The sequence below is a fragment of the Lissotriton helveticus genome, chromosome 8, assembly GCF_964261635.1.
Source record: "Lissotriton helveticus chromosome 8, aLisHel1.1, whole genome shotgun sequence".
NCBI lineage: Eukaryota > Metazoa > Chordata > Amphibia > Caudata > Salamandridae > Lissotriton > Lissotriton helveticus.
In genome coordinates, this window is record NC_136069.1 from 618356445 (window position 1) to 618373000 (window position 16556).

Here is a 16556-nt window from a genome sequence, read left to right on the forward strand (position 1 = left end):
AGGCTCAAGAGCTTCGTAGCCCACTCTTGGGATGTGGCTACCACTGTGGTCTACATGCCCATGGCAAATTCAGTTTGGCAACTGTGTTACACCACTGTCCCTGCTGTCAGCCTGTCTACCTACACAATAAGGCAGGCCCTCCCATGTGTGCTTGCTACTTGCGCTTCAAAGGTGACTTCCTCTTTGAGAAGAGGAGGCGTCCAAAGAGGAGGTGTCCGAAGACTAGTCAATGACCCGACGTTGGCCTGGCGTCGTAGAGTCCGCAATCTGAGGCAGGACATCCTCGTCCAGCGCCAGGGGAGATGCCAGAACGACCTCCGCCACAGCGCACGCCACAGGAGACCGGGGCTGGGCCAGAGCCGGGGCAGCGAAGGAACAGCGCCGGAAAGACATCGACCCGACCTCCGACGGGACAGCTGCCTGCATGGAGGGGCGAGAGAGATCCAGGGAGAGACGAAGGGTCCCCCGCCAGCCTCGGCCCGTGACGGGATGAGAAGGGCCCTCCGCCAGCCCCTGTGGCGCCGCCAGGGCCAGCAGCCGCCGGCGCCTGAGCGGCATCACCTCGGACGAGGCCACCGCCTGTCCCGAGGGCCCCAGTGACCTCCCGCGACACCACAGGGACTCCCACAGCAGTTTGCGGCGAAGCAGAGGCGCCGTGGTCTGAAGGAGGGACTCCCGAAGGGCCACACCCCAACAGCACCACATCCTCCGAACCTGGATCCGAGCCAGTCGGCGACGGGGCCAGAGCCACCGGTGACGCAGCGGAGGGCCCCGCATACGGTAGGGTGCCCGCAGACGTCCCAGGAGGGGAAGGAGGAGGAGAAAAAGAAGTCAGTGAGGCCTGCAAGGCCGCAGCATATGTCTCCATCTGGGCTCTAGACGCCCCCACACTGGGTAAACGGCAGATAAGGAGATGACAAGCGGGGCCGCACCACCTGTGGAGAGCCCGTGCCCCCAACAGGCCGAGTACCAGCCCTCGGGGACAAACTGCGACACTTACCAACAGGTGAGCGACACTCTTGCGGCCTGGGAGAAGGACGATGTCTAAGACGGAGGCGGCGATGCCTGAAACCCTCCGCAGGGGCCGGACGGGACTACGACGCCAACCTGGACATGCAGGTTTGAAAGAAAGAAGTTTTATCCGGCGCTCCTACCGGGACTTCGGTTTCATCTGCTGGCACGCCTCACAATCAGTTTCGTCGTGGTGTTCTCCCAAACACCACATGCAGATGAGGTGAGGATCCGTCGCCGGAATCTGGCACGCACCAGACAAGCACGTCTTAAAGCACGAAGGCATTCACACACTGTTCCCACAAACACGCACCAAGCGAAGGGGAAAGCCCCGAAACAGGCCAGGAGCACGATCCGGATCCATGTTGCACGCGGAAAAGGAAAAAAACGGACATAGGCGCGCCGTGGTGGGACATATGTGACCTCGATGACGTCACGTATGTGGACAACGTCAGGGCGTAGTCACGTGATGCCGTCCCCCCGGCATGCAGGGATGCTGAGCAAAAAAGATTCCGGATCGAGTCTCACACCCGGGGATAATTCTACGTTAAGGAATCTGCGTCTAGTAGTCTCTATCAGATAGTTAAATACGGCAACAAGGTACATTAAGTTCGACTTGGGAATCAAGTTGTGCTTAATGTAATGAGTTGCTTGATGCACAAGTTACTACTTGTGTAACGATATATCTGTAAGAGACATTAGTTAGTATTAGTTTCCTTACCTTAGAATATCCCCAGGCGTCAGACTGGATCCGGAAACTTTTGCGTATCAGTACCCTTGCGCGTCGGTAGGCGTCGTCTGCGGCTCCGCGTCCGTCGTCGGCGCCGTGATGACGTCGTCGGAGTACTTAGACGCCGCCTCCGCGTGCTGACGTCAGTTCTTAGACACAGCTTTTCCGCGCCAGAAACGCAGAGCCATGTTAAAAACCAACACTGGTGCGATTGAAACTAGGGCCCTGAAAGGGGATAACCCTAACCCTAGATATTGGTTCGCAGAACGGGGAGGATGGGTGGGTCGGTAAGGAATCTAATACTAACTAATGTCTCTTACAGATATATCGTTACACAAGTAGTAACTTGTGCATCTGAAAGAGACACGTTAGTATTAGATTCCTTACCTTAGAATAGATACCCCAGATAGAATGGGCCCGCAATCCAACAGGGGGCTCCTTTCTAGCCAAGGAGTAGCATGCCTGGATACATAAGATGATCCACCAGGAGATGGTCCTCTTGTGCACCGCTTTCCCCTTCTTAGCGTCCACGTAACCAACAAAGAGTTGGTCATCCACCCGGAACTGGCCTGTGCGATCCAAGTAAAATGAGAGCGCACGTTTTGGGTCCAGACGGTGGAGCCGATCTTCCTCTTTAGAGGGATGCGGTGGCGGAAAGAAGGTGGGCAAGGTAATAGACTGCCCGATGTGGAAGGCCGTGACAACCTTGGGCAGGAAAGAAGGCTTAGTACGCAGCACCACTTTGTCCGGATGGACAGAAAGGAAAGGTGGAGTACAAGAAAGGGCCTGGAGCTCACTCACTCTCCTGGCAGATGTGATGGCAACCAGGAAAGCAGTCTTCAAAGTCAGAAGGCGAAGAGGACAGTTGTGAAGTGGCTCAAAGGGAGCGCACATCAGAAACGTAAGAACCAGGTTCAAGTCACACTGAGGCATCACAAACGGAACAGGAGGAAACGTGTGTGTGATGCCCTTAAGAAATCCATTTACAATAGGGGACTTGAACAAAGAAGGTTGATCAGGCAGCCTGAGAAAGGCTGAAAGGGCAGAAAGGTAGCCCTTGATAGTGCCCAGGGCAGAGCCCTGCTGGGCAAGAGAAAGAAGGAAGAGAAGAACCTCAGAAAGAGGGGCATTGAGAGGATCCACAGCCTTTGCTGTGCACCATGCCACAAATCTGTTCCACCTGCAGGCGTATACCGACTTTGTGGAGGGACGCCTGGCTGCCAGAATGACGTTACAGACTTCAGGAGGCAAGTCAAATGGCCTCAACTGTCGCCGCTCAATCTCCAAGCATGGAGGTGGAGACTGGAAAGGTTCGGGTCCCCTGCTGCTGCGACAGAAGGTACTCCTGAAGAGGCAGACGAACCGGGGGATCGACTGACAGACTGAGTAGCTCTGGATACCAGTACCTTCTCGCCCATCCCGGAGCCACAAGGATGACTTGGGCCCGGTCGCGCTTGATCTTCTTCAGCACTCTGGGCAGAAGTGGTATAGGCAGAAAGGCGTACAACAGACCGCAACTCCACTCGCGACGAAAAGCATCTCTGAGCAAGTGCGCCTTGGAAATTCCAACGCGCAGAACTGATGACAATGCGCGTTCTCTTCGGTGGCGAATAGATCTAACCAAGGCTCTCCCCATCGCTGAAAGAGGCCTTGCGCCACGTCCGAGTTCAGACGCCATTCGTGATCCATCATGCACCGACGGCTGAGCTCGTCCGCCCTGGCGTTCAGAGAACCCGCCAGGTGTTGAGCCACCAGGGTCACGCCCTGGCGTTCCAGCCATTGCCAAAGGCGAAGAGCCTCCTGGCAAAGGGTCCACGACCCCACCCCGCCTTGTTTGTTGTAGTACCACATGGCGGTGGTGTTGTCCGTGAACACCTGCACTACACTCCCCCAGACAGAGGGGAGGAATGCCTTCAGTGCCAGACGAATCGCCCGGAGCTCCAACAGGTTGATGTGGAGCCGGACCTCCGCCGGAGACCAGAGGCCTCTGATCTCCGCCTCTCCCATGTGGCCTCCCCAGCCCTGGAGGGACGCGTCCGTCACAACTACGTGCTCCGGTTGGGGAAGGGAGAGGAATCTGCCGCTGACCCAATCGAGGTCCGTGAGCCACCACTGCAGCTGTCTTGCAGTGCCCTCCGAGATCAGGACGTGGTCGGACAGGTTGCCCTGATGCTGGGCCCACTGAAACTTCAGGTCCCACTGCAGAGCCCGCATCCGCCACCTGGCGTGATGCACCAGTAGGATGCAGGAGGCCATCAGCCCCAGAAGCCGCAGCGTCAACCTGACCGAGACCCGGGATAACGGCTGAAAGATGGGAATCAGAGCCTGAATATCCCGGACCCGCTGTTCGGGTGGATAAACCCGAAACCGTGCCGAGTCGAGAACGGCTCCGACGAAGAGGAGCTTCTGAGAGGGGCACAGGTGTGACTTTGGCACATTGATGGAGAACCCCAGCTGGTGCAGGAGGTCTGCCGTAGTCTGGAGGTGGCTGCCGACTGTCTGGGGCGAGCCCGCCTTCAACAACCAGTCCTCAAGGTAGGGGAAGACTGAAACCCCCAACCTGCGCAGATGAGCTGAGACCACCGCCATCACCTTCGTGAACACCTGTGGGGCGCTGGTAAGGCCGAAGGGGAGCACGGTAAACTGAAAGTGCTCGTGGCCAACCATGAACCGCAGGTAGCGCCGGTGGGCAGGCAGGACAGGGATGTGGAAATAAGCGTCCTGCAAGTCCAACGCTACCATCCAGTCCCCTGGGTCCAGGGCAGCTAAGACCTGAGCCAGTGTCAGCATTTTGAACTTCTCCTTCCGGAGGAAGCCGTTGAAGTTCCGTAGATCCAAGATAGGGCGTAGGCCCCCTTTGCCCTTCTTGGGTACCAGAAAGTAGTGGGAGTAGCAACCACACCCTACTTCTGGCCCAGGAACGCGCTCGATGGCCCCCTTGGCCAAGAGGGCCGTAACTTCCTCCTGCAGAAGTCGAAAATGATCCCCCGATACACGGTGGTTCTGCGGTGGCATGGCTGGAGGAGTCGCCTCGAAGGGGAGGGAGTAGCCCCTTCGGACAATTTGACGCACCCACCTGTCCGAAGTGACAGTGCGCCAGTGGAGGTGGTGATGGCAAACCCTGCCCCCCACTGGCGTCACATGTGCCTGAAAGCACGGACTAGGAGGGTTTTGAGGCGGATGCTGCGGGGGAAGGTGTGGACTGACCTCGCCGTTGCCCCCGACCGCCCGGACGGCGGTTCCCACGGCCGCCACCGCGTTGGGTATTGCCCTGCGGAGCGTGGCTGGCGGCACGTGTGGGCGCACCCCTTACGTGGCCACAAAAGGAGTGAAAAGCAGCCGATTGCTGGCGCGGAGCCGAGAGGCCCAAGGACTTGGCCGTAGCCCTGGAGTCCTTAAAGCACTCAATCGCATGGTCTGCTTTGTCGCCGAAGAGGCGACGGCCATCGAATGGCATGTCCATGAGTGTGTTCTGGACATCTGCCGAAAAGTTAGCGGACCTCAGCCAGGCGTGGCGTCTGACCGCCACCGTCGTTGCCATCGCTCTACCTAGCGAGTCGGTGGTATCCAGCCCACACTGGATGGAATATTTGGCTGCATCCCGGCCCTCCACAAGGGCTTGGCCGAGTTTGGCCCGTACCTCCAATGGACACTCTGGCAGCACTTCCGCGACCGTGGGTGTAACGGCCCAAGAGGCATGCGGTGTTGGAAGACCGCAGACCCAGACTAAGGGATGAGAAGATCTTTTTACCATACTGCTCATACCTCTTGGATTCCCTGTCCATCGGGAACGCGGTCTGGGAATTGGAGGCCTGGATCACCAGGCTCTCGGGGGTGGGGTGGGTGGACAGGAAACATGGGTCGCCCGGGGCTGGGCGGTGGCGTCTGGCCACGTTCCTATCTACGGGCGAACCCGTAGCGGGCTTGGACCAAGTGCCCAGAAGAACGTCGGTCAAGGCCTGATTAAAGGGCAGCAGAGGCTCGGCCGAGCTTGACTGCGGTATTAGGACCTCAGTGAGGAGATTAGTCCTCACGGACGCGACGGGGAGCTCAAGGCCCAAGGCCTTGGCAGCCCTCATCAGCACCACACTATAGGTTGCCCCCTCCTCCGAAGCCACTGTAGGAGGGGAGACAAAACCAGTGTCTGGAGAGGTGTCCAGGCCACTGGCCTCCCCAAGGTCTCCTGCCCAGTCCTCATGAGACTGACACTCTCTGGTCAGAGGGTCCTCAGACCCCTCCCAGTCCTCTTCATCACCCATCTCCTGAAACTCAGGGTTCTCAACTAATGGGGCCTGTTCATAGAAGTGAAACTCTCCAAACGACGTCTGGAGCGGCGCCCATCGGGGCCGTCCCGGCGGCTGAACAGGAACGAATGTGGGACCGGGGACGTCGCCGCTCGAGGACGGCGCCGGAGGCGACACCTGAGGGTCCGATGCCGGGGAGGTCGTAAGGTCCACCGGCGACGAACCAGATCCCGAAGGAGGACCAGCGGCGTCCTGCGGCGCCGGGCCCGAAGGCGCCAGCGGCGCCGGAACAACTGAACCCCTCGGCGCCGGGCCAGAAGGCGCCGGTGGCGTCGGGAGAACGGGAACCTGCGGCGCCGGGCCCGGAGGCGTCGGCGGCGTCGGGGCCGCAGCACCCGACGGCGTCGGGGCCAAACCCCCCGACCCGCTAGGGGTCCCAGACGGGTCCGCTGGGCCCGAAGGCGCCGCGGAGCCCGTCGGAGGAGATTCCTCATGGCCATGAGGAAGCACTCGATCTCCTCCTGCGACGCGTTCAGCCCAGGGACCGGAGGGTGTGGAGCTGCACGCGGCGCCCGCGACTCCTTCGGAGCCGCGTGGGTGGTGTCACCCGAACCCCCGGCCGCATCGCGCGAGCGTCGGGGGGAGTCCGAAGAGCGATGACGCCGCTTGGACTTCTTGTGCTTCTTACCTGACGACTTCGACCCGGAGGAGTGCGGCCTACTCTCGGAGCTGTGGTGGCTCCGAGCCCGCGACCTGTCCCTCGACCTCCCATGGGACCGAGACCTCTCGCGGCGCGGGACCGACTGCCGGAGTTCGAGTAGCCTGCGGGACCGCTCCCGCCTGAAGAGAGGGCCCGGCAGTCGGAGCAGGCCTTGTCGTCGTGATCGACGCCTAGACAAGTTAAACACAGGTGGTGAGGATCCGTGACCGACATCAGGCGGTCGCAATCCTCGCAGTGCTTACAGCGGGCATCCCTACGGCACCGATCGGAGTCGAAAGACTTTGAGAAATGATCAAAATCGATCCAAAAAGTTAGTCAAAAAATGACTAGGGTTACTGCTTTTTCCAGATCTGCGCTTGCTGGTGCGGAAAAAAGAAGAAATGACGTCAGCACGCGGAGGCGGCGTCTAAGTACTCCGACGACGTCATCACGACGGACGCGGAGCCGCAGACGACGCCTACCGACGCGCAAGGGTACTGCTACGCAAAAGTTTCCGGATCCAGTCTGACGCCTGGGGATATTCTAAGGTAAGGAATCTAATACTAACGTGTCTCTTTCAGATAGCTTGAATTAAACTTAAACTCTGTACTTACCAATTAGGCTGGCAATCTTAGCCGCGGCCGGTCCATTGGGGCTGAGAGGCCATACCCCTCCATCTTTTGCCCCTCACAAACAGTGTCTGTCAGGCTGAACAATGGTCAGGCTGACAGACACTGTTCATTTTCAGGTCAGGCAGCCAGGAGCCAGACATGTGCTAATTTGGAGGTTCCTGGCTGCCTGAGCTGAACTATGCTGGGCTGAGGAAGTCACAGCTCCTGTGGGCATGAACTCCTCAGCTCAGCAAAGGTCCCTGAGGTAGCGTCACTGATTGCCTTGCACCTGGGCACTTCAGTTTTAGCCCTGAAACACCAAGGTTAGAGTGTCAATCAGTGACACTTAATCACAGTGTGGTGTTGGGTGAGCAGTCTCACTGACCCCATTCCACTCCGTGATGACGCTGGGACTGCTGCCTATTCTCATCGGCTGACCTTAGGTCAGCCAATGAGGGAAGGCAGCAGTCCCAAGCCTCCTGAAACCTCCGAGGCAGAGCTGGCTGCAGGTAAGTGTTTGTTTTTCTTTTAGATTAATGTTTGGTGCATGCATGCATATATGCATGAATGTTTGGTGAAGAGTTTTGAGAATGCATGTGTGTGTGTGTGTGAGTGAATGCATTGCTGTGAGTGTTATAAATATGTGTGCGTGTGCATGTGAGTATGTCCTGTCCGCCCCCTCCCTCCAAAACTTACCGGCAACCACTGACCAATCTCTCTTTGTAAAAATGAAAACTGCAGGTTCTTACAGCTAGAACATATTTAACAAAATGTTACTTTACTAATGTGCTGCATTCTGCTTTAGGACTCAATAGGCCTGCTGTAGGGGTGACTTACACATCAGAAAGGGAGCTTGGGCTTTGCCATTGTTCAAAATGGCAAAGTTAAGCTAACAGCTTAAAACTTCCCATCCAGTTTCCAATGGGAATCATGTTTTGTCTTTTCCCACTCAGTGGCACAACAAGTGCACAAGCTTCTAAGTAAACACTAGCTTACCCCTGGTACCACATACTAGGACTTGAAAATAAGTAAGGCTATGCTAAATGAGTATAAGCCAATCAACCGTGTATATGTGCACTGAACATCTGAAGGGTTGGGGCACATGCATTGAGTCCTGATTAGCAGGGCTCAGGACCTTTCAGAGCCATTACACCAGTGCTAAGTAGTCAAAATGAGGGCAAATAAGTAGGGGTGAAACCAGCAAAAAGCCTTTTTCCTATAAATTCACAACAGCAAACATGATAGAGCTATTCCTCTTATTCACAATTTTAGTAAAAGTAATTTTATTTGTCTTCAGTGTGGTTAAATATTCTATTGCGTGCGTTAGATTAGGATTTTGATTTTAAATTTTTTTAAAAAGCTATCCCTCGTGTTTTAGCATCATTGAGTGTGTTATTCCTTAAAGGAGGAGGGTTTGGGATTGAACTAACTATCCTTGTAACGTCTTATGGATTGATTGTTACCTGAACACACATCTTGCTCAAATATTGCTCTGTGGGTTGTGGGGTGGTTGCAGTACAAATGTTTTTCTCATTCGGGTTGGTACACTGACGGAGTCTTTAATGCCTGTGGTCTTGAAAACAAACCTCTGTGTTTCTAGCAAAATCTAGACAAAGTATCAGCATAAGGGCACACTTGTCACATGACTTAAGGAGTTTAGATGTATGAAATAACAATCCCAGGCATATAATAAAGCAACAACCAATAGATAGAACAAACAAACTAGTGCAGTTTAAAAAACATATACATTTTTAATTTGATAAAAAAAGGATTAAATGTAAAACAGTACATTGATCATTTTTGATAAAAAGATCTAGAATGATACATTTGTATTCATAAAATGTTTTTTTAGTTAAAAGAGAGGAGGTTAGGTGGCATCCGGATGCCACCTAACCTCCTCTCTTTTAACTTTTATCAAAAATGATCAATGTACTGTTTTACATTTAATCCTTTTTTTATCAAATTAAAAATGTATATGTTTTTTAAACTGCACTAGTTTGTTTGTTCTATCTATTGGTTGTTGCTTTATTATATGCCTGGGATTGTTATTTCATACATATTGCTTACCCTGTCCCAGGATAATTATCCGTATCAGGGGGTCCTTGTTTGTTTACATAGTTAAGGAGTTTAGATGACTTGAAATCCTGTCACTGAGGCATCGTTCCATAGCACACTGTCGAAGTATTTCTACAGTTGTCGAACGTCTGACAAATTTGGAACTGAGGTCCAGATATGAGTCTAAGGACATAGAAAGAAAGGAACTGACATCAGCATGTAGGCATGGCACATATATGTGGCTCTGCTTGGTCACTTAAGGGGCGGTACGGAGTCACACTTGAGCCGTACTACCCCACCTGCTGGCATGCAGCAACACTGCTAAAACATCTCCTGATCCAATCTAGCGCCTGGTGATATTCTTACGGTGCGGAACCTGTGGTTAAAAAAAATCCATCAGAAGTGATTTTAATGTCACATGAGACAAAAAGTAAGCATTGTTTCTTTTTGATATACTATGTAGAACTTTTATGGTATTTCTTTAAATCCTAACAATCCGATCAAGCCAAAAAACAAATTATCCAAAGGCAAAAACCATGTCTGAACTGCACTATATAGTTTCTCAAGATCACCAAACCCAACTACTTCTATACATACCAAACTCATGGTAACCTGAATTCTTTTGTTGAATGTTTGTCAAATGTATTAATACAAGGGACATATTATGGGCTAAACTTGACCTCACCTTCATATTTGCAACATGCACCACATCTCCGTACTGATCTTTGGTCTGTACAGTGATGGTAGTGGGCCACCCACAACGGATGTCATCCTTATTTAGGATCAGCGATGTCTTCTGAGGATCAGCAAAGGAATCAGGTTGAAGCCACCTATCAAAGTAAAGTTGTATTAAAGAGTGAAAACCTTCCCACCGACTAAAATACAACAAATAATAAAGTGAGGTTAATTTACAAGAAACTATTATTTTCACACGGAATACTCACTTCAGTTTTAGCACATTAACTAGTGACTATAGAAAACCTGCATTTTCACTTTTTCTCATTTACTGGCCCAGACGCCTATCTTAACTTTGATAAGAAAGGAGTAATGTTTTTTGATTGACAAACTGACTTTCAGACTAGTGATCAGGTACTTGCTGCCTTTTTTCAACGTCACATTTTTTGGAACCCCCCCCCGCACAAAACCAGCCATTCTGAACATCATGGATGCTTTACTTCAAAAAGCACACAGTAATTAAGAGGTGAGCAACTGGTAAAACAAAGGACTAAAGTCAATGAGTGAAAAGCAAAAAGAAAACATTTGTTCCTTGTGGGATATGTGTACGAAAGTGGCTCTGTATATACTGCACCAAAGTAAGGTACAGTGTGCACAGAGTCAAAAGTCCCCAGAGGTTTGGCAGAGGCTAAAGTTAGATATAATCTTGCTCTCTAAAGTGGTAGCTTGGTCGAGCAGTAAGGCAGTATCAGAGGACAGTGTAAAGCATTTGTTGTACACACTCAGTCAGCAAATGGTCTCACACACTCAAGAACTGAACTCTAGGCCAATTGTTTTGTATATAAAAATATATTGTTGTTTTATTTTAGAACCACAAGTAGGTATAAAAATACTTTCCCAGAATGAGATGTTGCAATTGAAAACTTTCAAATAGCAATAGACTTTACAATGCAATTGATACAGTTGTTGCAATATGCAACACAAGTTAAACACAATTAGAATATTGAGCTCAATGGGAAGTTTTAAGTAAATGCAATAAAACCAGTTTACAAATGTTTTCCTTACTCAGGGCTGGATCCTGGATTCAGCCCTGGTGCAGTTCCTGTAAACAGTTGAAAGAAATCGTTTTTGTTACACAGGCGATTTTTAACGAATATTTGTATGTTTTGAAAATCGCCATAAGAAATGTTGGTAAAAACCAAGCAATGGTATCCTACAGGAGAAAATCAGGTTATCGGAAAATCACAATTGTAATTACTTTTGAAGGTCAGTCCTGGGCACAAAGATCCAGCACTGGGATCTCTCCTGGTAACAGACGAGTAATTTCGTTTTTGTGGATCGGACGATTTTTAAGGAATATTTGAAAATTGCAAAACTCGACACTTTGAAGAAGTTCCAAGTGAAAACCAGCCAATGTTACCCTATAGAGAAAATCAAGTTATCGGTCTTTGGGTTAAGTACTCGACTGGCAGAGTTAAGGCTCTGGGGCAAGACTCGGGGGTCGCTCAGGGTCAGGTAGGTACAGTCGTTACACCCTCAGCGGCACAGGGGCAGCCAGGTGCAGAGTGAGTAGGCCCAATGTTAGCCTATGACGGCAGGGGGCCTTTGGTTGGTGGCTGCTAGCAGGCAGGCCACGCGGCTGTGGGAGCTGATCTCCAGGTCACTTACACAGGGCAAGTGGGGAAGTAGGATAGGACAGATGCTGCACTCCCAGTGGCACTCGGGCGGCTGAGTGCAGGATGCTTTTGGGTAGTCGGGCGCCCATTGTATTCCAATAGGAAAGCTGTGAATGGAACTAAGGCTGCAGACTCCGGGACGGAGATTCTTCAGGTGCGACCACCACTTCCAGAGGTAAGTTGGGAAGCTGGAGGTTAGGTAGCCACCCAGGAGTTGGGCACAGGGGGCCGTGGGGCGCCGGGTGCAGGGGTGTCTTTTGGTGTCGGGAAATCTTACCCTCAGCTGGTCGCGGTTGGAGGGGTCCCTGGTTGTGAGGCTGTAGGCGTCGTCAGGAGCATTGAGGAGGGACTTTGGGTGCTGGATTTGTGGTCACAGTCGCCGGGGGACGTCCTCGTGGTCTTTCTTCACTCAGGCACAGGTCGGGCTCGGCGGGTGCAGAGTGTGCTGGATTCTCAGTTCCTGGCAAGCACCAGGGGTTGTTCCTTTTTGAGCAGGACCACTGCTCGTGGGAGTCCCAGTCTTTAGATGAGCAAGGCAGTCAGGTCCTCCGGGGTTTTTGAGGTTGCTGACCACAGGAGATGCCGGGATTTAGCAGGAGCAAGTTTGAGGGTCGAGAGGCCTGTAGGGGTGGTGTCGTCCTCGTGTCGTCCTCTTGTTAGCAGCTGCACAGCAGGTCTTCTATCTTCTTGTTCTTCTTGTTTCAGAATCGGGATCTGAGGAAGGAAGGTTCAGGGTACCCCTAAATACTACATTTAGGGGCTTTACAGGTAGGGAAAGGGCAGGGACCAATGGGTCCCTTTCCTGGGGTGAGTACACCCCCTATCCTGCCACTCTTCAGTGGGCGGGGGCAATAGTCTAGACCTGATTGGGTAGGGCACCCATCCTTCACCTCGCTTTCCCCACCTGAGGGGTGGGGTTGGCAGAGGCTGGCACATCCCCTTTCCTTCCTCTGGTTTTCCCGCCTGTCTTCCCGCCACAGTGGGGGTCAGAACCCGTGGGGGCCAGTTGCAGAGTACAACAAGTGACCTGAAGAAGCTCACCTAAGCGGCATGCCTTTGAAGCTTCCCCTGCCCATCCTAGGGGAGGAGGCCTAGCACCTCGCCACAGGATGTGCATGGTTGCAGACCCACGAGAGCAGATGGCTCTACCCAGAGGACCAGCAACATGTCTGCTGGGTGGCAGCCTCTCAGTCAGGATGCTAGTTGTGGGTTAGTTTCAGGGAGCAACTTTAAGTTGCCCTCTGCCATGCACTTTACATTAGATCCACACGGTCATCAGTGTGGATTTAACGTGCTGAGAATTTTGATACCAAACTTCTCAGTCTTCAGTGTAGCCATCATGGTGCTGCGGAGTTCGTGATGACGACCTTCCAGCACCATATACTGTTAATGGCAGCACTGCACTTACAGTGCCCAGGAATGGTCCTGGGTACTGTAGGGGTACAGGGCTCATGCACCTGTACACACAACACTTGCATAGGGCACCCAGCTAGAGGGGTGACTGAGGTATGCCAGGGCAGTGGTTTGTGGGCATGGCATACAGGGATGTGTGCCATATCGACTCTTTCTTTTGTTCGGCACCAAGACACTCAGCCTGCAAAGGCAGTGTGTGTGTGTCAGGGTACAGGGCTTCTAAGGGTGGCACAAGAAGTGCTGCAGACCTTAGTGGTCTTCTCTTGTCACAGTGCCCTGGGTACCTATGGTACCATTTACCAGGGGCTGACCTGTGACAAGAGATGCCAATTGGGTTCGTTTTTGGGGAAAGAACACAGGCCCTGGGAACCTGATTGACAGGGACCCAGGGCACACCAAAGAAAAGTGCATCAGTTATCTCGTGCAAAAGTAGGGGGGTTACTGCAACAGAAACCCACGTTCCTACACAATGCAGTTAGGCAGGGAAAATAAGGCACACAGAGTCAAGCCCTTTCATTCACCACCTTAGTAATCATCTTTTCAATGACTCTCTCATTCACTCTGCAGTTTGCTCCCTTAATGGAGACCCAGGTTTATCACTACCCTTGCACTATATAAGAGTTTTACTCATTGATAAAAATAAATAATCAGGAAAATCCTTATTATTCTGGCAGCATTAGGAAATCGATTTTATAACAGGAAGATTTTCCTTTCACTCTGGCCCTTGACATTCAAAGTGGTTGTGAGCCTCACAGGACCTACCTCTGCAATGGCCTACAGTTATGCTCAGAAAAACACAATGTGCTGCAATACGTCCATGGATTGCCATGGTGCTTCCTTCTGTAATCTACTGTGTTAGATTCCAGGAGGGTCCATATGTTTTGTGGGAAAATTGTGGATGAGATTTACTAAGCATTAGCGCTTACCCTTTCACTCCTAACAAGATATCTTGTTTTGGCAGACGTTACAGTTCCTCAGTGTTTAAAAAAAAATTAAGAATAATTTTAATAGCATTTGTTTATTTAGCTAGTATTTCAATCCAGCAATGTTGTTGACCAGAAATGTTTTATTTAGAAGAGAATAAAGTGGTTCCTACATAAATCTGCAATGAATTCTGCAAGCCCTTTCTTTTTCAAAGGCATGCTTTTCCTGACAACCTACATCGCGGATGATGTCTATCAGCAGGGAGTGACTGGGACATAAACAAGTGCTTCCTGAAGAAGTACATTTGCTGTTTTCAGTAGCTGTGCTAGGTTTGCTGCCAACAAACATCTTGCTCAATACTTTGGGAGAATGCCTTGAGTGTCAACAAACCAACTTCTGATTTATACAGCGTTCAGCTGCATACTGACTGATCTTCTCTAAATTACAAGTCATGTAAGAGCTGTATTTGCACGTGAATCTAAGAATGTCCGCTTCTGTCATTTCTGTTTAATTGTTTGCCTGTTAATTTAATGTGATATATTAAACTGCACTGTTCAGAGTGTGATGGTCAATTAGATGAAAAATTAAGTTGTTTCTTTTTATTTATTTTATTTTTAAAGTTTTATATAGCGCGAACAAGATCTTTGCAGATATCAGAGCGCTTTACAGTAACAGTAGGTAGGATAAACAAGACTCTTAAATCAATATGAGATTCCGTAGACAGTGAGATGCAAAAAATAGGGTATCAGTCATACAAGAGTATACAGAGTAATAACAATCAAGAAACAATAAAATGGAAGCAGTACAATGTCTAAACGGATAAGATTATAGCACCCCAGAGGGTGAGTAAACACAATGTTGAGAGCAAAGAAGTAGTCAGTAGTGGGTGCGTTGCAGGTTATTGAGGCACTCAAGTCCTTGTGTACAACCCAATAGACAAGTTGGAAATCAATAGTATAGCATCCGTGCAATGAATTAGATCCAGAAGCAGACAAAAAATGGACTGACATAGATAAATATTCATCCAGCCGATAATGTGGGGGCCAAATACTGTCATTGTTCCAGTATCAATAGTGTTCAGGTGTATTTAGCCATAAGGATGGCCTTCACCTCTTTCTTGAAGAGTATAGTGGACGGGATAAGCCTGGTTTCTGGTGGGAGTGCATTCCAGATCCTAGGTGCCATTCCAGAGAAGGAGCGTTTGTATGTTTTTTCCTTCCGGAATCTCCGTGGTTTCAGGAGGAGAGTGTTTGTGCTTCTGTTGGATCTTGAGCCTCCTGATATGGTCAGCTTATGAGAGAGGTAGTTGGGTGCCTTGTGGTGTACGGCCGAGTGTGTCATACAGGCAATTTTCAACTGAATTCTGGCTTCAATAGGCAGCCAGTTCAGGGTTTTTAAGTCAGTTTCTTAATGTACACGGTCTGTGAAAACCTAACCATGATTTTGATTCCTCATTGTTGGTCTATATCATGGCTACCAGAGAAGAGTACTCATCTTCGGTAACATTTTTTGTGATAGATACTCTATCTAACCACAGATTTATCACGTTTAGAAAATCCCCTAGTGCTAAACTGGATACGGTAGATTTACTCTGCAATGCTCCCACGCCCTGGTAAATGTACTGTATGGCTTCATGTTGACTTGTGTAAGGAAACCGGCTTTTTGCAGGTTTACCGCCCACTTTTTGCCCCCATTTTAGACTACTAGGTACTAGTGTAATTTCTCTAGAATGCCCTGAGCCCTGCTTAACAGGACTCAGTGCATGTGCTCTTAAAATGGTATATGTTTAATTGTCCTTTCCCCAACTGGCATAACCTAATTTGATTGTAGTCTCTAGCATACGGTACCAGGGGTTCCTAGGGCCTGTAGGTTGAGGTGTTTCTCGTGGATTGCAACACTCATTGTGCCCCCATGTGTACGACAAGGTAAAACATGGCTCCCAGTCTGCCACTGAAAACTGGAAGCGTAGTCAAAACTGTTAATTCGACTTTGCCATTTAAAATACTGGCAAAGCTCAAATCCCCATTTTTTTAATATATGCAAGTGACCCCTAACAAGCCGTATAGCAGGGGGCTGTGTGTTATAAAGTGGAACCTGTACTTTTACATGTTCCAGCAGTAAAAACATTAAATTGTTGTTTTTACTGTGGAAAGGCTAGTAGGCTCATTGGCAAGTACAGAGTTACAGGCTGGCACACTAGCCACGCTAACTTCTGAATGATACTACTAAGGTTAGTACAGTATGATCTCAAAATAATGACAGCTGTAAATCTGATTTAATGGTTTAATCAAGTTTAATGACACTGGTGGGCAATGTGCAACTTTAGAAGTTGCCACTTTAGTTGCCCAAGGTTTGTAGTGCCCGTTTACAGATGTACATGGTCATTGCCCTGCAGACATCTTTCTGCACTACTGGGGAGATATGCTAATGACTCAGGAAAGGACACTATAATGGCATGCTTGGGAGAGAGGTGTTACCTCCCTCCTGCAGGAAGCCACACAGGTGTAATTCCAAAAG

General features: G+C 50.4%; 1 protein-coding gene across 5 annotated transcripts in view; it reads right to left on the reverse strand.

The window, feature by feature from the left end:
- Nucleotides 1-16556, reverse strand: part of MYCBP2 (MYC binding protein 2) — a 1909483-nt gene that overhangs the window by 950521 nt on the left and 942406 nt on the right. For all 5 annotated transcript variants that reach the window (XM_078657470.1, XM_078657469.1, XM_078657471.1 and 2 more), the window contains one exon: nt 10037-10181. In XM_078657470.1, coding sequence (XP_078513596.1) covers nt 10037-10181 — 145 coding nt within the window. The remainder of the gene's footprint in view (nt 1-10036; nt 10182-16556) is intronic.